At 48.8% G+C, this 19,676-nt stretch overlaps 1 protein-coding gene across 1 annotated transcript; it reads right to left on the bottom strand.

Annotated features, from left to right (window-relative positions):
• Positions 1-3: 3 nt before the first annotated feature.
• LOC115504689 (arginyl aminopeptidase) lies at positions 4-18,793 on the bottom strand. The gene is made up of 11 exons (XM_030301740.2): positions 18,317-18,793; positions 14,022-14,162; positions 13,557-13,705; positions 8,870-8,986; positions 7,937-8,172; positions 5,215-5,328; positions 4,211-4,323; positions 3,923-4,031; positions 2,550-2,774; positions 1,600-1,742; positions 4-604 (listed from the first exon to the last, which is right to left on the bottom strand). The coding sequence occupies exons 1-11, from the start codon at positions 18,761-18,763 to the stop codon at positions 446-448; spliced, it is 1,953 nt and encodes a 650-aa protein (XP_030157600.1). The 5' UTR covers positions 18,764-18,793; the 3' UTR covers positions 4-445.
• Positions 18,794-19,676: the final 883 nt, after the last annotated feature.

Below are 19,676 nucleotides of genomic sequence, written 5' to 3'. Positions count from 1 at the left end.
TACTTTTCACTTAAAAATATTTATTAAAATAAAGATTAAACCTGGAAAAAAAAAAAAAGAATTCCCAGAATGCAGCCCTTTGCACAGTACTTCAAGACTCAGAAAAGGAAAGGAAAGAAAAGGAGAGGGAAGAGAAGGGAAGAGAAAGGACCAGAAAATCCTCTCTGCTCTTCCCAGAGAGTGGGGAGGGGGAGAAAATTGCCTGCCGTCACCACAGCCGGCAGCCTGCAGTAGAGAGCTGTGGAAGGTTCTCTGGTCTCAGGACTTCCCGGTCCAGAGAAGTTCCCACCAAAGCAGAGGCCCAAGAGTCGCAGCCCCCAAGCCAGAGAACAGATTTTTCCGAGGGTGTGTAAACTTCAGGAATTTGACTGGAGAACTGGAATTTGGGAACAGTATTCTGAAAGCCTGCGAAGTCTGAAGAGGCAGAGGCCATGCCCACGAGCTTCTAACTGCCCTTGGGCGCCACGATCTGCTGGACGTAGTTGACAACGTTGCTGTGGAGTTGGGAGGCGGTGGCCTTGAAGGTCTCCTTGGCAAGGGTCTGGGCCACCTCGCTGCCACCCATCATCGCGTGGTACAGCGGAAGAGTGTACTTCTGTTTCCCCTGCAAGAAACACACGCACACGCGTGGCCTAAGCAGGCTGCTCCGTGCGTGCGTCTGCACGGCCCCCAGCCCCACTCTAGCGGCACGCCTCATCAGGTGCCAAAAGGGATGTGGGTATCAGTGTTGGAATGAGGAGTGTCCTGGCAGGTGTGCTCTTATTCTGGCATCTTCTTGGGGGCCAAAGATCCACGTGGGTAGATCTTAGGTCTTCACAGTCCATGACAGCACAGGGGCATTTACACTCAACAGAGCAAATGAGGAGGGCAGGCACAATGGGGCTCCGAACCTAGGAGGCTGTAAGTGCTTAGACGCCAAGCTAAGAGCCGGTAACAAAGGGTGCAGCACGTAAAACTGAGGGCCACGTGAGGCCCAACTGCGGTCAAGTGCAAGAAAACCCACAAGTCAAATCCACATCAACGTGAGATTGCCACATCACAAAGTTCCTCAACTCCAGAGGCTCGGAGAAGCCCTCCGAGGGCTCAGAACACCTGCAGACAGGTACGGAGCTCCCGTCGCAAACAGATGTAGGCATCAGGGCGCCACTTCCTACCCAGCCCCACCTCGCCCGGCAGGGCAGGCTCCTGCTGCCGCCTGAGCCCTCCCAGGTCACGAGCTTCCCCCCAGGAAGCAGGAACCTATGATCTCACCCTTTGCTGTCTCTCTGGTCCTTGGGCCCCTCCCCGCAAGACCGGCCCTCCAGTCCCGCTTTACCTTTGTTCCCAGGTGGGGGGTAGCTCTGACTGGCTTTTACCGGGGGATCTGGAAAAGGCTCCCCAACCCTGGAGGCTTCTTCCCCAGGCGACACCTCCACCAGCCACACTCAGGAAGGAGACTGCTGATCAGGGTCCTCCCGAGGTCCTTTCCCTCCAGCCCTCCCTCCCTCCTCTGCTCCAGAGAAGGGCAGAGAGTGAGGCTCTACCTGCAGGACTACTGCCAATAAGGCTGAGCGGCCCACCGCGTGCCTTGAGGGGGACAAGGAGGTGGGGCTCACCCACCTGGCTCTGCAGGAATTCCTTCACTTTCCAGAAATCCTCCTGGTGGTCATTCTTAATGACGATCTGGCCCCATCGGAGCCGGAGCTCCGCATTCTGGGAGTTGGAGATCTTTGGGTAAGTCTCTCCCAGTTTCTTCACATTCCCTGAAAAGAGGAAATGGGTTTTTAACGGCTGTTTCATCAGAGCCACGAGCCAGAGGCCAAACTCCAGTCTCAGCAGTCTGTCCATAGGCACTCCGGGGGCTCCGGGAATGACGTCAAGGAGGTTCTCACCCACCCATTTTATGCTCGTTCTGGTCATCTTCTGCTCTGAAAGGGTAATGTCCTATTTCCGAATTTACCTTAATTTCTAAGGCTCTTCCATCAAATTACACACTTTCTGCCGTCTTCCGTTTGCCCTCCAGGAATAAAGCACAGGTATCCTCCTCAAATACCCTGTGTCCCATTTTTCCTCCCACCACCACCACCAGCTAAAAGTTAGTCCGGTGTTCACTTTTTCTCTTTACAACACCCCTGGGTAACTGCTATTCTGGCTGAGCAGCAACTTAGCATTAGTGGTTGACAGCTTCCAAATCCCAGCCCCAGCGATTATGGGCCATGTGACCTAATTGTGCTCAAGTTCATTCTCCATCACCTGGGGGTTACAATCACAGCAGCTAGGCACAGAGTAGTTAGGAGGACTCAATGACCTCAGACGTAGAGTTTAAAAGAATTACCTGCTGACCCAGAGGGCTCAGTGAATGCTAGGCTTTATTATTCTGTTCCCCAGGGCATTTGCATGTATGACTTACATCATCTGTTGACGTGTTTCTTGTGAAGTGCTTGCTTCCACCTGCTAACACCTGGCAACGGCCTAGGGGTAGGCATTGCAAGGGCTTCCCTCCCAGTCTCCCTCTAGCTCCTGATATAAAGCTCTGTACACAAGGAACCTGGATTTACCCGCCTTCTTACCGGGAGGGAGAGGGGATTTCTGGAGGATCTTATCTAGGAAGTAAACCAGCTGGTAGGTCTTCCAGGTAGAAATGGCCACAGCTTCAATGGCCTTCATGTCCAGCTCCTTGGTCACCCACAGCTGGGCCAGCTCTTCAGCAGGCTTCATAAGCGAGTCCCCAGGGGAGAGGTCAGGGAGGTAGGGGGGCCAGCCAGGGGTGTTCAACCACCGATCAAACTCAAAACCTGTTTGGTAGAAGGAGAGAAGGTACTGTCGGAATGCTCTGGTAGCATCAAGGTCAATTTGCTCCAGCAACACCGAGACCTCAAGCATCCTGTCTGCCTCCATCCATCCCTAACGCTTAATATCACTACCCCACGCAACCACCTGCTTCAGTCAGGTCCACTTATACTGAGACCTAGACTGTTACAGTCAGACTAGACTGCCTCCTTTTCTACTGTGACAGTGGTTTTTGCTCCAAATAAACACCGTGCTGTCAGAACCAAGTGGATGAATGCTTTCCTAGTGTCAATCAAGTTCACGTTCTCCTTCAGATGACCTGAACGGCTTGGTGCAGAACCTCCCGGGCTGCCTGGGCTCCTATCTCTGCTCTGCTTTGCCATTAACTAGCTGGGAGGCCATGGGCATGTAACTTCACCCCTCTGTGCCTTTTATCTGTAAAACGATAAAAGGCAGGGTAGGAGGCCCTTAGTTGGCAGTGGTGAGGATTAAATAAGCAAATACACATTACGAGTTTAGCATCCTGCCTGGTGCATAGTAAGCACTCAGTAATTATTAACTTTCGTTAGCCACAGAGTCTCATGACCTTGAAGTGTGGGCCTCCAAGCAGAGAATAGGTGCTCCAGGCCTGACCAGTCCCGGCGGTCAGCAGGGAGCTGACTTTGCCAGCCCGATGATGGACTCAGGGTCGGCACAGCATGAAGTGGGTTGCCTCATCTGTGACAGGCCACCGTCTACTCTCTCTTAGGAAGCAGTGCCTCCCCAGCTGAAATCAGGGCTGCCGCTGGGATTTTCCTTCACTCGGAAGGCTGAACGAGGGGACTCCACACTCACAAGGCGGGGCTGCTGCCGGGACCAATGCCCTGGGTCACAGCCTGGGCTGTGGCAGCTCTCTGGGGCAGAGTTGGGGGTTTGGTTGAGTGTGTGCAGATGTGAGGAAAATGAGGACAGAGAAGAGAGACTGAAGAGACAAAGTGGAGAAAATGAGGCCAGGAGGAGCAGAGAGAGTCATTCTCGTGGGACAAGGCTGTTTGCCACTTGCTACGTGACTCCAGTTCAACGTTTTCCTGCCCCAGCTTAGTCTTCCCAGATGTGAATTAGCCATAATTCTCTACTGTCTTCTAGAAGCCTGTAGGCCGGCTCCTCTGCTCACCTGGAATGGAATCCACTCTCTTCTTCTTCAGCTCAGGGAAGTATTCCAAGTAGAATTCTAGAAAGTCATCAGCTAAGATACTTTGGAATTTGAATTCATTAACATAGGCCTGCAGGGAGGGAGGTACTTTTCAGTCCTTCTGGATCCCCTGGGGAGCAGAGTCCCTCTGTTCCTTGGATTCTCCTCCAACCCCTTGTCCCTTCGGCCCCTGCCTCTACCCCCGTCCTCTGGCCCAGCTGGTTTCTCTGCACGTTCTCCTTTCACCCCTCCTCTCTGAGTTGACTATACCTTGAGAAAATTGTCAAACTCATCCTGATCACCCACCAAGTGGGCCAGGTATGAGACAAAGCAGAAGCCTTTCTCATAGGGGGTCTCGTTGTAGGTATCATCTGGGTCCACACCTAGCAGAGAAAGCAGACACTTGTAACCTGTCGCCTTCATTGTTCTTCTCCAGCTCCAGATTCAGAGAGTAGTTATGGAAGAGATCAGAATTCAGCTTCCCCAGGTTCAGCAAGGCCAGGAATGTTTCCAGATCCATCTTGGCCTCTCTCAAACCACTTCAAAGTTGATCTTAAAGGATCACAAATTATGGACATAATAAGAGGACAAAGAAGCAACCTTGCAGGGGAATTGACAAATTTCCTTTTTCCTGGGAATGCTTTGCTCCATTGGGGTCCATTGAGTCTTAGGACTGAACACAGGGCTCGGTGCCTTTTCTATTGGTCACCACCTACATGCACAACCTCCCCTCCCAGAACAACTGGTTGTTTCCATGAATGTTCTAGACCAAAATAAACTAATTACCAGTCTACAAGAAGTTCATTTTCATGGTCATTGGCATCAAGGAACGTGAGCTTAAATTGCACGAAAAAGTTTTAGATTAGTCACACAGGGGACTAAGGAAAAACGCTAGAAAAGAACACATGACCTTGGACAAGTCATTTGACTTGTTGGGTGCTCACTCATATCCTCCATAAAATAAGGCTAACACTTAATCTACAAAACCACAGGTCTGACTTGATAGAAAAAGAAGGGTATGGGCCTGCACAAATGGACGGCAATGGTAGAGTCATTAAAAACTGCACAAAACTGGAAAGAACTCCCATCTGGCTGGAATGGCTTGGGTTGAGTCTGTCTAGAGGCCAGGGAACAGCTACAAAGAGCTCTGGAGGGCTCTTCCTTCCCAAGGAGAGTATTCAAGGTGTGCACTGATCAATATGAGGTTCAAAATAATTTGGGGCTCCAAGCCCAATTTAGGGGAGGGGAGAGTCAGACAGAGGAGCCTCCTGGACCTGGTTCAATCTTCACTCGGAGCTTGTTGAGTGGGTTTTCCTCGCCAGTGATGTCCATGTGCTGTCGAAGCAGAGCCCGCCCGGTTGCAGCTTCTAAGCAGGTGTAAGCAGAGCCTAGGACAAAAAGAAACCCTAGGTCTGTACAAAGTGTAACATCACGTCCAAGTATAGTATACTTTCTGGACAGAAGACGGTTGCTGCCCCCTTGTGGCCACAGAACAATGACAGATAACTGAGGCTTAGTATCTTTACCCTCCTGGGGATCCCAGGGCAAGAAGGGTCAATGACAGAGAACCTGACTCAGCTCCTAGCTCCCTGTTGCTCTGGCCTAAGAAAGCACTTGGTTAAGCTCAGGCTGTCAGTCTCACCCACACACAACGATGAGGGAATCTCAGGCCTTTTCCTGTTACCTTTCCTTATCAATAGATTTTTATTTTTAGAGATATTAATTTGATTTTCTATAAAAACAGATTATAGAGGGGACGCTTGGATGGCTCAGTCGGTTAAGCGTCTGACTTCCTCAGGTCATGATCTCACGGTTCGTGGGTTCGAGTCCCGCATCGGGCTCTCTGCTGTCCGCATGGAGCCCACTTTCAATCCTCTGCCCCCCTCTCTTTCTGCCCCTCCCCCGCTCATACTCAAAAATAAATAAAATTTTTTAAAAAGAGCAGATTATAGGGGGGTCTGAGTGGCTCAGTCGGTTAAGTGTCCAACTCTTGATACTGACTCAGGTCAGGATCTCATGGTTGTGAGATCGAGCCCTGTGTTGGGCTCTGCACTAAGCGTGGAACTTGCTTGGGATTCTCTCTCTTTCTCTCTCTCTCCCTCTCTGCCCCCCCCCCGCCCCCGCTCATTCTCTCTCTCTCTCCCTCTCTCTGAAATAAACTTAAAAAAAAAATGTGAGCCACTAAAAAAAATAAAAATAGAAAGATTATATATTCATTTGACCGTTCCTGTCAGACAAGACAAACGGTCACCCATAATTTTTCTAAGGGTCTCTACATCTCCTCTGGTTCTAAAAAGGACTGAGGGAATGGTTGAGGGGAAGGGGACCAGGTTTTGAACCAACCACCTCTGCCACTCACAAGGTGTTCTGACTCTGGGCAAGGTATTTAATCTCTCTAAGCCTCAGTTTCTTCATCTGTGTGGCTGGATGATATTTGGTAGCAGGATTCTTAGCGGCTGATTAAGATATTCACACATAGGCTTTTGCTCTACATACTCTGGATGAAAGTGTAGATCTGCACAAACTTTCTGGGAGGCAATGGACAATGTGTGCAATGTTCAGATCCAGAAATTATGTCTCTAGGAATCTATCTTTGTTGAGACTATCTGAGACATGTGTGAACATTTCGATATAAAAATATTTGTCAAAATATTCTTTCATAAGGAAAACTGAAAATATTGGAGACTGATTGAATAAATTAAGAAATGGCCATATCACGCAGCTATAGTAGAAAATTTAATGACTTGGGAAAATGTTTAACTTTATTAAGTTAAAAAAAAAAAAGGCAGTTTTAAGGTCTGATGATTCACACACACGCATAGAAAAATGTTTGAAAGGATATATTACATTATCTCTGAACAGTGAGATTATGGATAAATGCATTGTATGTGTTTTCCCATGTCCATCAAAAGAGATTTTGATGACAGAAATAATAAAAATAATAAACATTATTTTTTTTATAGTATCTGATCTATAGCAGGTTTTCAATAATGAGACAATGTTGAGAAAAGATTTTAAAAGCCCACCTGGGCTCAGTTTGGGGTTCTGTCCTCAGCTGCTAAGTGGCTTGGGCACATTACTTATACTTTTTGAGTCACAGTGGACTCATATATAAAATGAAAATAATATCTCGTTTATCAGGCTACGGTAAAATTGTCAAGTGATGTATTTGTTTTAAAATTTTTTAATGTTTATTTATTTTTGAGAGAGAGAGACAGAGAGTGAGCAGGGGAGGGACAGAGAGAGAGGGAGACACAGAATCTGAAACAGGCTCCAGGCTCCGAGCTGTCAGCACAGAGCCCAACATAGGGCTCAAACCCACAAACTGCGAGATCATGACCTGAGCCAAAGTCAGACGCTTAGCCAACTGAGCCCCCCAGGTGCCCCTTAAATGATGTATTATTTTTAATAAGATGCCTAGGACAAAGCTGGTATGTAAGTGTTCAATAGAAGGTATCATTATAATGGTCTTGTTTTTTATTTATTTTTAATATTTTAAAGTAATCTCTACACCAAATGTGGGGCTCAAACACACGACACCAAGATCAACAGTTGCATGCTCTACCGATTGAGGCAGCCAGATGCCCCTGATTCATTCATAAAATTAACTAGCTATCTGGGTGAACAGCCCTGGGCAACTCTACCCAGCGGCTGCCCGGCTGTTGGGAGAACAGAGCATCAAGTGTGTCCTCAGCTTTGATGAGGGGGTCCTTTCGCTGTTAGGTCCCCTATCAGTCAACACGCAATTTGTGAGATTCCCTTCCCCTAAGCCTGCTGACTTAACGACATGGAACGAAGTAGAGATCACACGCTTAGAAGGAACGTTTGTCTAGAGTTGGCCCTCCATGGCCTCTCACCAGAACTTTCTGCACTACTGCTCCTCCCTTCATGCCCGCTTGTGACCTGAAACTTCAAAGGAGACCACATTGGCCTCACTGGCTAAGGAACTGGGGACAGGGCCCCTAGGAGAAGGAGGGGACCTGAGGGCTGGCTTACCAAAGAGGACAGTAGAGATCCTCCTCTGGGCATACATGGTGAAACCTTCATTGAGCCAGAATTCACCCCAGTTGGCATTGGTGACCAGGTTCCCAAACCAACTGTGGGAGATCTCATGGATGATGACATCAGCCAAGGAGCGGTCCCCTGCTAGCAGGCAGGGGGTGACAAAGGTCAGACAAGGGTTCTCCATTCCTCCAAATGGAAAGGATGGGGGCATGAAGAGCAGGTCATACCTGCCGAGAAAACGGGAGGTCACAGACAGGCCTTGGCTCCCCAGGGCTGACCCTGCCTCGCCTCCCCAGCCCCGACCCTCAGTCCTGAGAGATGCAGCCACTGAAAAGGCGGTGTTCAACACCGGGCGCCGTGCTGAGATGACGCCCAGGCTCCTCAGTCCCCCGGCCAGCTCACTGGGACTTCCCTTTCCCCAGGTTTTGCTCTCGTGGAGGCGCCTCTCTGAGACTTGCTCTCCATTCTCCTTCGCACCAGAGGATGGGCATATGGTCAGCTCTATCAACAGTTAGCTCACTGGTGGCCCACTTGGGGTCACAAAGACCTAACAGAGCCTTTTACCTGAGGAGGCTGAAGTCTGGAGATGTCAAAGGGAAAAATGAGAGTATGTGGCTGCTTTTAGCAGCCAGGAAAGTAAGTCGACAAAGGTCCCCTGACAGTGTTTCCTGATCTCCACGCTTAGCGGCTGGAAGGCACATTTTGGTCCCTTCAATAACCCTTTCTGTCAGGGTCCCCTCCTCAGCAATAATGAACAAGGCCTGGCTTATCCCTTCCTCATTCTTTCCCTCCTTTCCTTTACTTCTGGATTGGGGAACTCTGCTCTAGGAACCAGAGGGAGAAGAGGTAGCACCAGCAGTAAGAGAGGGGGAAACCAGGGACTCAAGTTTAACAAAAGACATCAGAGTCAATGTGATACCGCACCTTCCCCAAACGTAGGGTCCAAAAAGTTTCTCTCCTGTTGCCAGAAAATCTTCTACCACCCCGTTGTACTCCTCCTTGGCAGCCTTGATCAGGCAGGGCTCAGCCCACACCCGGCTCCTAAAGACAAAAGCACAGAAAAAGAAGAATGGTGTTTGGAGACCTATTGTGGAGACCCGATCCCGAAAGCACCTGTAGAAAACTGGCAGTCTTCTACTGGAGCCAAAGGAATGTGACAATGTGGCCGCAGAGACAGGAGATGCAAGGTCAAATCACCTGCATGGGTCCAAGGGACGGATAAATGAGATCGCGACAGAGCACTGTGGAGGCAGCAGCCTCCCGTGTGCAACAGGCTCAAACTCACACTGCTACAATTTTACGTGTCCAACACTGAATGTGACCTTGCAAAAGTCACTGACTTCTCTGAGCCTGTTTCCTCATCTGGAAAACGAGTGGTAAAAATGAAATAAAGACAGCATATAAAAACCCCTTATACAATGCCTCATGTACTAAATGTTGGTTTCCTTTCCCCCACTTTCCGGAGACCCAGAGCGGGGCTTGAACTCATGAACCATGAGATTGTGACCTGAGCCCAAGTTGGACCCTTACCTGACCGAGCCACCCATGAGGCACCCCCAGGAGAGCATTTTACACCAGTAAGTGGTATTATCGGATTGAGTCTTGACGGATCGCTCTAGCTGCAGTACCCAGAAAATACCTTAAATTACGACAGTGAGTATCCCTAAGTGACGTATGTAGGATAATGGGTCAAAACCAGAATCTTGGGTGACACCAGCACACGTGGGGTTGGGCAGAGAAGAGCCCACAAAGGAGATCATAAGGGGCGAACCAGGAGGTCCCGGAACCAGGACAGAATTGTGTCATGGAGGCCAGAGGAGGGTCAACAGAGGCAAAAGAAAAAGAGAACATCAAGACAAGCACTGAAGAGCAGCCAATGTGCGGTACATGTTGAGGCCAGTGGCCTCTCTTACTACAGGAGTTTCTGCAGTGTGACCCCGAGAGGTGTTGGATTCCAATGGGTCCAGGCAGTAAATGGGGGGTGAGGGAGTGTATACACTACTGTTCTAAGAAACTTGGCTAAGAAAGGAAGCAGAAACAGTGTGCCAGAAGGGAGTGTGGAGTCCATGAGTTTGTTTTTTGCTTTGTTTTTGAACTAGGGGAAACAGGAACATGGTTAGGGGTCGGAAGGAAAGAGCCAGTGGGGGGCGGGGAGGCTACCCATTTGAAGAGCGAGGGGTGAGCAATAAAGCAAGGCCCCATGGGATTTGGGGGAGGGGCTGAGTCAATGATGGCTCAGATGAAGAGATTTGGCTTTAAACAGAAGGAGGGACCCCTCTTCAGAGTCCAGGGGGAAAAAGGGGACGAATGAAGGCAGATGAAGATGATTTTTGACATGGAAAACAGGAAGTGGACATAACCATATCTGACAAATTAAATATACTCAATAAAGGAGGAGACAAGATCATTGCTTGGAGTGAGGGCAGGGTGTCTGAATAGGAAAACTGAAGAGACAAGTCTTCCTTTAAATCCTTCCATCCTCCTTCCCTCCCCCTTCCTTCCTCCCTTCCTTCCTCCCTCCCTCCCTTCCCTCCCTCCCTCCCTCCCTCCCTCCCTCCCTCCCTCCCCCCTTCCTTCCTTCCTTCCTTCCTTCCTTCCTTCCTTCCTTCCTTCCTTCCTTCCTTCCTTCCTTCCTTCTAGGAGAGTGAGCCAGAAAGGTAAATCAAAGGTCTGCTGAACAATATTGAAAGCCTATCTATAGTTGAAGACTACATCTGTTATATTTTCCTTGAAAACCACATAAATGTCTATTTCAACTTAAAAAAATTTTTAATGTTTACTTATTTTTGAAAGAGAGAGAAAGAGAGAGAGAGAGAGAGAGAGAGAGACAGAGCATGAACGGGGGAAGGGCAGAGAGAGGGAGACAGAGAATCCGAAACAGACTCAGAGCCTGCTCAGAGCCTGACACAGGGCTCGAACCCACGAACCATGAGATCATGACCTGAGCCGAAGTCAGACGCTTAACCAACTGAGCCACCCAGGTGCCCCGTCTATTTCAACTTTTAATTCCAACTTTTCACCAAAAAAACCAGAAATGGGTAGCAGAATCCGTATGCACAGCTGTGTACTTCTCTCAGACACCCAGGTACAGAAGAAAGAGAAAAGGGGATGGTCGGAGCCGGGGCTAGAAGTTACAGCAGCAGGACAGCACGCAAGGCAGCCTGGGATGTTGGTAGGAGATGATCAACCCCACACCTGGGCCACGGAGAGAAGATGGGCCAGGTCACAAGAGGCTGGTGCCCGGGAGGAAATGTATAGCTTGCAGGAAGAAAGGCCTCTGGGAGCTTAAGAAGCAGATACAGTGGGGGTGAGGCCACCACAGGGCTGGAAGGTTAGGAGCGTGGGGTCAGAGAACGAATGAGGTGAAGGTATTTAAAATTTCTGCCACAGCACAGCTCATGATAATGCCCACGGCCAGGACTTACACCGTAGTGTGCCCTTGAGTGCGGGGGCCTGAATCAGGTGGAGAAGGCTCCCCGGAGAGAGGAGCTCGAGAAACCCTGAAGCCACCCTCAACCCTGGGTGTTGGACAGGTAATCCAGACGGAGAAAAAAGTCGCCAAAAATGATGTGACAGGGCACGAGGTTGAGAAAAGACGGTGACATGAGAGTCAGAAATCTGCAAGGAATTGCTTTGTGATCAGCTTGGATATCACAACTGGCAAAGTCCTTAAACCCAGGCTACTCCCGTGTGCTGCACCTAGAAGGTGAAGGTCAGGGTAGGTAGGGGACATCCAAGATACTTGCACCAGTCCACTGATTTCTGTCAGAAGACACTGGAGTGTTCTCAGTCAAGCTGGAATTTCATCACCAGTGGTCTGGTGCAACGAGCACCGGATGTGCAATGGAAACGCATGTGACTCTGCACAAGCAATTCTACCTGAAGCCTCGGTTTGCGTATCGGGAAGATGGAGACAATAATATCTCCCTCAGTGAGGTTATAGAAGGATCAGAAGAGATTATACACAAAAGCGACGACTGGGATATGTCCACTGTCTCTTCTGACCAGGATCTCCCTCCTCTGCTAACGGGGACTGGTCACAAAGTTTGCCAGAAGAGCCTGCCACCCTGCATACCTACACAAGAGCCTCAGATGTGGGGCAAAGACCGACTACCTGACTGGCTACCCGACTGCCTGACAGGGGAAGGAATGAGTCATCGTGACCGGTTACACAGATTCTATCCCCTGGATTGATGTACTCGATCGTCATTTTATTACAGAGGGCTCAAAAAAAAAAAAAAAAAATCATCATTCTCCAGTGTGTTTGGAATACATTCCCTCATTTCTCATTAGCAGCTCATAGTTGTACTAACGGAACCCTAGTAAGAGAAAATTCTCTAAAATGACATTCCCTTACGGGGCGCCTGAGAGGTTCAGTCAATTGACATCAACTGACTCTTGATTTTGGCTCAGGACGTGATCTTGCGGTTCGTGAGATGGAGCCTTGAGTCGGGCTCTGTGCTGACAGTGCAGAGTCTGCTTGGGATTCTCTCTCCCTCTCCCTCTGTCCCTCCCCTGCTTTCTCTCTCTCTCTCTCTCAAAATAAGTAAATAAATAAGCATTAAAAAAATAAACATATTAAAAATAATAAAAATAAAAATAAAATGACATTACTTTACTTAACTATTTCCCTGTCAATGCAAAGCTGACATTCCTTTGGTTACCTACTACCCTGTCAGAGACACAGCCCTTCATGAAAAAAGAGCACCTAGCCTTTCAAGACCGGTGTTGTTTTGAGTGTGTGTCCTTGAAGCAGAGGCCAATGGCATCCCATTTATCATTCTCTCTGAAACCCAGGAACTAAGATTCACGACTGAGCCCAGCTACAAAGTCTGAGGCTGTAACCAATCCCAGCAAGGACACCAGCACCTCCAAGAACTGAGCAAGGAGCCACAGCGACGGAGGCAGGAAACGCACCACAGCTTTACCGTCCAACCTTTAACATTTTACATCAGGATTACGCTGTGCTAGCAGATCGTATGAGGGCCGGGAAAAACCTATACTCCTGGTTAAGTTTCTTTTCGCAGGAAACCTTACAAAATCCTTATTTATCTCCATGAAACCCTTCTAACTTCGTGGAGGTCTCTCTGTCACCATGGGTTCAGGTTTATGCATCTGGAGCAGACAAAAAAAGGAGCTTCCGCTTTCTTCTCCAGAGGGAAGCAATGACATCAATGTTGTATATTTCCAGGAATTGACTGCTAGAGAAAACGGGGAGATTTGGTACAAAGATTACAAAGCAAATACAATTGCTAGCAGGGAACTCAGAACTTAAAGACACTAATAAAGATCAATCTGACACTGCTGTCTCAGCACCAACCGTACTCCACGAGGTGGCCCAGGACAGCAGCTACCGCTAGTAGGACTGATGAGCTCATTCTAGACAGCAGGATTATAGAACTGCAGGGAGGGAGGGAAGGAGGAAGGGACGGGACAAAAAGAGCACTTCCTCCCGCTGTATTCATACCACACACTTCTCAGCTGCAGAGAGGCTGTGGATTCAGAGAGGATGTGAGACTGTCCCAAAGACCATCACACTGGGGCCACTGGTCAGAGGCCTCCTCAGCTCGAGGTCAGTCCAACCTTGCCTGTGGGGGTCTTTGTCTCCTACCTGGGTCCAACTTCCGCCGAAACCAGATCTCCGATGGCCAAAGCTATCAGATAGGAGGGGATGGGCTGACACATCTGGAAGAAGAACTTATTTGGACCTCTCTTCTCCCAGGTGTTAGCACTCATCACAGCTGTGAAGCCATCTGGGACCTGACAACAGAGAAAGCTTAGGAGATTTTACCTGGACAGAGTCTCTTTTTGATTAGCTTAAAGGACAGCACGGCCGGCAACCTGCATGGTGACAGCAATGACCTGGAGCCCATCTTGGGGAACACAAAGGTTTCAAGACACTAAACTTGTGCTAAGCTGATGAGATTTAGCACAAATAAAACTTCTGTACATGAAGGAATTCTGCAGAGGGGCCACTGGACAGACGTAACAATTTACCAGCTGAAATGTGGCCACACAGATCTGGAATTATATTTTCAACCCCAAGGGCAAGTACACTTAACCTCAGCCCTCTTACCTCAATAAGAGCTGAATATCTGCATTTCACTGCAGGAGTGTCGAAGCAAGGGAAGAAGGCCCTGTTTAGGACAGCCTGGCCCTGGGTATAGACAAAAGGCTTCTTCTTTCCTGCTGTCTGCTCAGGAGCCAGCCAGCAAACCTAAGAGAATAAAAGAACATTTCAAAACTGACACCCCCTACATGAGCTCAGTCCAGCCAGGGAAAAGGAGTTGGCTGGCATGGGAGACTTTTAGGGAATCCTTACAATCCTTCTGCCAGCAATTTGGCCCTAACTGTGAAGTTCTCTCCTACTGTGAATTTAATCTACCTTGGAATCCATGCCAAGGTATGACATCCGCTTCACATGGAAGAAACACCACAAAGGGTCTATTCCTCACTGTATCCCATCAGACATCTCAAGAATTCTAGAAATGGCCTCGGGCACCTGGGTGGCTCAGATGGTTAAGAATTCCAGACATGACCTCTGACCCTGGCATACTGTCTTCCTCCTCTGAGTCCTTCACACTGTAGTTGTTTCTCATCAAAAAAACAAAACAGGGGCACCTGGTGACTCAATCGGTTAAGGGTCCGACTTCGGCTCAGGTCATGGTCTCACGGTTTGTAGGTTTGAGCCCCGCATCGGGCTCTATGCTGACAGCTTGGAGCCTGGAGCCTGCTCTGGCTTCTGTCTGTCTGTCTGTCTCTCTCTCTCTCTCTCTGCCCCTCCCCCGCTCATGCTCTCTCCCTCCCCCCCCCTCTTGAAATTAAATAAACATTACAAAAAAATAAGGAAGCAGCTGTATTTGAACTTGTGATAGAACACACAAAAAAGGAGAAGTGAAGTGGGAGGAGTCTGTGATTAACATGTGTTCTCCAGGGGTTCCTGGGTGGTTCAGTCCATTTAGCGGCCAACTCTTGGTTTCAGCTCAGGTCATGATCTCATGGTCTGTGAGTTCGAGCCCTGCGTTGGGTTCTGTGCCGACAGCACCAAGCCTTCATGAGATTCTCTGTCTCCTTCTCTCTGACCCTTCCCACTCACATTTTCTCTCTTGAAATAAATAAACAAAAAAATTTTCTAAAAAAAAAAAAAAAATTCCTGAAACAAAATTCTCTATTCCTGAAACTAAAACTTACCCTTTCAGAATAAATGTATTTTACATTATAGGCATTGGCTATATACAATTCTTTAAAGAAATTTTTTTAAAGATGTTTAAGTAATCTCTACACCCAATGTGGGGCTCAAACTTACAACCCCGAGATCAAGAGTCGCACATTCCACTGACTGAGCCAGTGAGGCACCCTGGCTATATACAATTCTTAATTTGTTTTCTGTTAGCCTTTAACCAAGGGCAAATCTGAATGGTTATTACAAACCCAATTTTTGCCTACAGCAAAAAGTTTACTTACCACATAGATCTAACTGTGGGGCTGGGGGGTGGGGAAGGATATGTCAGCACTAAGTGCCATTTAGAATTTAGAAAAGGATTAGGTAAATCCAGGAAGCAAAACTTTCTGGTTTAAAGGTGAGTCGGACTGAGATGGTTGGAAAGGAGAGGAGAAGACATTCTCAAGCAGGTGGATAGAACATGAAGAAAGGCACGGATGGACGGTCTCTGGGAGCTGGTGGTAGGTTTCAGATACAGGGGTGGGCGGCATGCCTCGGCAGGTGCACTTTGAAAGGCTTTGAACACAGGTATTTGAGACCTACTTTTAAGAGGCATAAGGACGCCATATGGAGATGCTGACTTTTTCTTTGAGATTTGTGTGTTATGTGTGTGAAGATTTTAATGAGTCTCTTTCCAAAGAGTATAGTACAGATGGAAAGAAGGAGAAAGAAATACCACATGGTACTTCTGTGGACTGGAGAAAAGTGGCACTACCTTAGCCGGGTGAGTGAGATCACCCCAGACAGTCAGAGATCATGTTGATATTATGGATTCTCATTATCATGTGATGAAAACAGCACTTCACTTTTGTGACATTCCACTAAATGTTGCTCTGAACCTAAAACTGCTGTAAAAAATAAACTTTTACTTTTTTTAATTTTTAGTATATGTGCTGCCGAAGCGAGCACAACTTTTTTTAATTTTTAATAACCACAGTCTGATCATGGGAAAAACAGACAAATTCCAATAGAGAAGCATCCTACAACATATCTGACCAATACTCCTCAAAACAGTCAAGGTCATCAAAAACAAGGAAAGTCTGAGAAACTGTCATAGCCAAAGGGAGCCCAAGGATACATGAAAGCTAATATACTGTGGTATCCTGGAGGGGATCCTGAGACAGAAAAAGACATTAAGCAAAAACTAAGAAAATCTGAAAAAGACTCCGAACTTTAGTTATCAGTATTGGTTCGTTAATTGTAACAAAGGCATCATACTTGCAAAATGCTAAGAGGGGAAACTGTGTGTGGAGGGCTATATGGAAACTCTACTACCGGCTCACTGGTCTTGCTAATCTAAACTTTTTTAATCCTATTAATGAAAGAAATTTAATGAGATGACAGGAAGAGCTAACATATGGTGTCGCCAGGCACTGTATTAGGCACTTATATAAAGACAATGCATTTAACTTCTGTCAAACTCATAGACTAGTCCCTGGCACATCTTAATAAGTACTGGTCATCCCCACCGTCACTTCTTATTCAACATCTTTGGTTGAGGTTTTTTGTTGTTTGTTTAGAACGACACAGAAGACAGAATGAAGAAGCCTGCAGTACAAGTACTCTTGTACTTGTCTCAAGAGTCTAAAGTCAGGGAGAGGCTGCTACCTACAGTGATTAAGGTGAGTTGAGAGTCCTCACTTGGGATGGTGGCAATGAGAAGAATACATACAAGTGCCTTTAATGCAGACCTTTACAGGGCAAAGGGCAGTTCTTTGTAAAGTGTGGGTCTCTGTTGTTCTGTCTCTATGAAAGCTATTTCGTTTTGATTTTTTTTAAGTTCACTTATTTATTTTTGGGGGGTGGGGGAGAGAGCGCAAGTGCAAGCACCCAGATTGGGGAGGGACAGAGAGAGGGAGAGAATCCCAAGCAGGCTCTGCTCTCTTCTCACGGAGCAGGAAGCAGGGCTCCATTTCACCAACCCATGAGAACATGACCTGAGCAGAAATCAAGAGTCGGCTGCTCAACCAAGTCACCCGGGAACCCCTCCTTTTGTTCATTTCGAGGTGCCACTTTCAGTAGGCAATTTCAGAGAGGGCTTAATTTTTCCAGTTATCCTGTTGAATTCCAAGTTCCTGCCCCAAACCAGAAACTAGAATATAACAACCAAACACAGCAACCAAACACATTTACAGATATTCCGTTACCCTTGGAGGGTTTTCCCTTTGCCTTGGAAGTCAATTTGCATTGCTTTGGACTTTTCCTTTTTTAAGCCAGTTCTACCCCAGGTTCATTTACTCCCTGAATAGCGGAAGCTGGAAACAGAACTGCCCTTTGAGCTGCCTCTAAGAGTGAAAGGGAACTGCTAGCTAGATAAGTAAACTGTCTGTAGGCCAGCAGCCTACCCTGAAACTTGCAAGCCACCCCACCTGACCAATGACTAGCAACCACAGCCTCAGAACTCCCTGTGAAGGAGCTTCTGACTTTCACAAATGTAAGCCACAGAACCATCCATCCTTTCATACCAATATTTGTCCTCCCATCAACAGCGAGAGGGCCTACTACACCCTCATTCCATTTCTCGCTCGTACTCAAATTCTTCCGTTCATCAAATCTAGAACTTGGCAAAAGAAAACTTAAATAACTACGGGGGTTCAGGATTAGTTCAGCCTGGGGCACTACAAGAACGCGTAGGGCAAAGGGCTGAGTCAGCATCCAGGGCTCATGGGCCGGCATTGTCCAGGGCTGCCATAAAGGAAAAACTAGGTAGCTCGTTATCAGGGACCTAGGTCCCAAGGCCCCGTGAAACATTAAATTCGGTTTATAAATAGCTCGTTATCCAGAAAGCCGCCTCGGCTAAGGTTTCCTCTGCAGGCAGAAATGGCAGCCCGCCAGCGTGATGAGGGGGAAACAACGCAGACAGGCCACCACAGTCGCTAGGGAGGGGAGGCACGAAGGGTGGAAAGGACGAAGGGTGCACAGCACGGAGGCTGGCCTGAAGCCAGAAGAGGGAAAGCGGGCAGCCTGGGAAGAAGGCGGGGAGCTCAGGGCGGGAGGCGTGCCCAGGGGTGCCCCGAGGCCCCTCTCCGCCAGGGCGGAAGCTGCTTCTCCTTTCTCCTGGGGGTGGGGTGGAGTGAGTGCCGGCCGGCGGCCAGCTCGGAGGGCTGGAAGGGCGGGCAGGAAGTGGCCGGGTGAGGGGGCGAACTCACCCCGGGTCCCTCCCCGACGCGGTAGGTGAGGAGAACCTGGAAGCGCTCGCCGGCCGGGAAGGGCTGCGGAAGGGCCACGCACAGGGCCTGGCCGTAGTGCGAGAACGGCTGCGTGCGGAAGTGCACGGGCTCCGCGGGCTGCTCCTTCGAGTCGGGCCGCTGCCGCCGCAGCGACGCCGCCGTCACCTCGAGGCACGGGTGCGAGTCGAGCCGCAGCTCGGTGGCGCCCTCGGGCACCAGGCAGCGCAGCTCCAGGACCGCGGTGCCGCTCAAATTCCTGCTGCCCGGCCCCGGCCCCGGAGGCCCGAACTCGGCCCGCAGGTCCAGGTGCAAGTGCAGCATCTCGAAAGCCCGGAAATTGGAGGCCGAGGCCACGTCCACGGCCTGCGCCGAGTGCAGCGGTCGCGGGGCCGCGCTGGAGCCGCTCGGAGGCCCGTCGCTCGCCATGGCCCCACAGTGCAGTGGAGCAAACGCGGGGAAATCCGCCGGCTCCGTCTACTGCGGCGGGAAGCCCCGCCTCGAGCGCCCTGCCCCGCTGCGGGCCACGCCCCTCGGGCCACGCCCCCAGGGAGACGAGGGCTGGGTCACGCCCCTATCCGAAAACCTGAGACCTGACCACACCACCTCTCCCCTGTTCACCAAGGCTCCACTCTTCCAGCTTTATACGAGGTACCTCTGGACTTTGGAGAAAAGGTACAGTGGGATAATTTGGTCCACATTTGCCCAAATTCATCGTACCCCGATGTTACAGTAGTCCGAGTGGCGACACCTTTCTCTGCTGACGTTTCACTCTCCTAATCTCCCAGGAAGGTAGCAGGATGTAGATTGAGCCCTGGATCCAAGATCTCAAGCTCTGAGCTCGACCAATTATTAGGATTGTGTGTCACCTTGGGCAAATCACTGCCAACAAAGGTGAATCTCTGTAAGCCCCTTTCTGCACCTGTAAGGTAGGAGTAATATCTATCTCACAAGTTAATTGTGAGAACTCAGTGGGGTAATTTGCCTAAACACACTTGGTAAACACAGAATTCCACACCAGATCAAGGTTCATCCCAGGAGATGCCAAGCACATCTATCTTTCCATCCTTCCGCCAAGGAATAGTGAATCAGCACCGTACAATTTAATGGCTTGGCTGTGCATAGTGTGTAGTTTTATTTCCCTGATTGTGTTGAGCCAGGGTTACTTCTACTTTATACTTTGTTTCTGTTCTGTATGAATGGGGTTGCAATAGCCCTTCTGTAAATAGCCGATCAGTGATGATATTTTCACAGATCAGGTAGGGAATGAGATTTTTAAAGACAATGTAGGGAGTTTTTCATAAAACTCATAATTTTTATTCATAAAAAATATGGTTTCCTA

The sequence above is a fragment of the Lynx canadensis genome, chromosome F1 (assembly GCF_007474595.2).
Source record: "Lynx canadensis isolate LIC74 chromosome F1, mLynCan4.pri.v2, whole genome shotgun sequence".
In the NCBI taxonomy this organism is placed as follows: domain Eukaryota; kingdom Metazoa; phylum Chordata; class Mammalia; order Carnivora; family Felidae; genus Lynx; species Lynx canadensis.
The sequence above is the reverse complement of the archived record's forward strand: the minus strand, read 5'-3'. Positions and strand labels throughout refer to the sequence as shown.

Bases quoted from the DNA above. Each gene is read 5' to 3' on its own strand.
- LOC115504689 (XM_030301740.2), bottom strand. From the start codon at position 18,763: ATGGCGAGCGACGGGCCTCCGAGCGGCTCCAGCGCGGCCCCGCGACCG. The intron at 8,173-8,869 runs GTGCGGTATCAC...TTTTCTCGGCAG, and splicing joins GGACCCTACGTTTGGGGAAG to GTATGACCTGCTCTTCATGC. The intron at 4,324-5,214 runs GTCCAGGAGGCT...TTTCTCTGCTAG, and splicing joins CCGAGTGAAGATTGAACCAG to GTGTGGACCCAGATGATACC.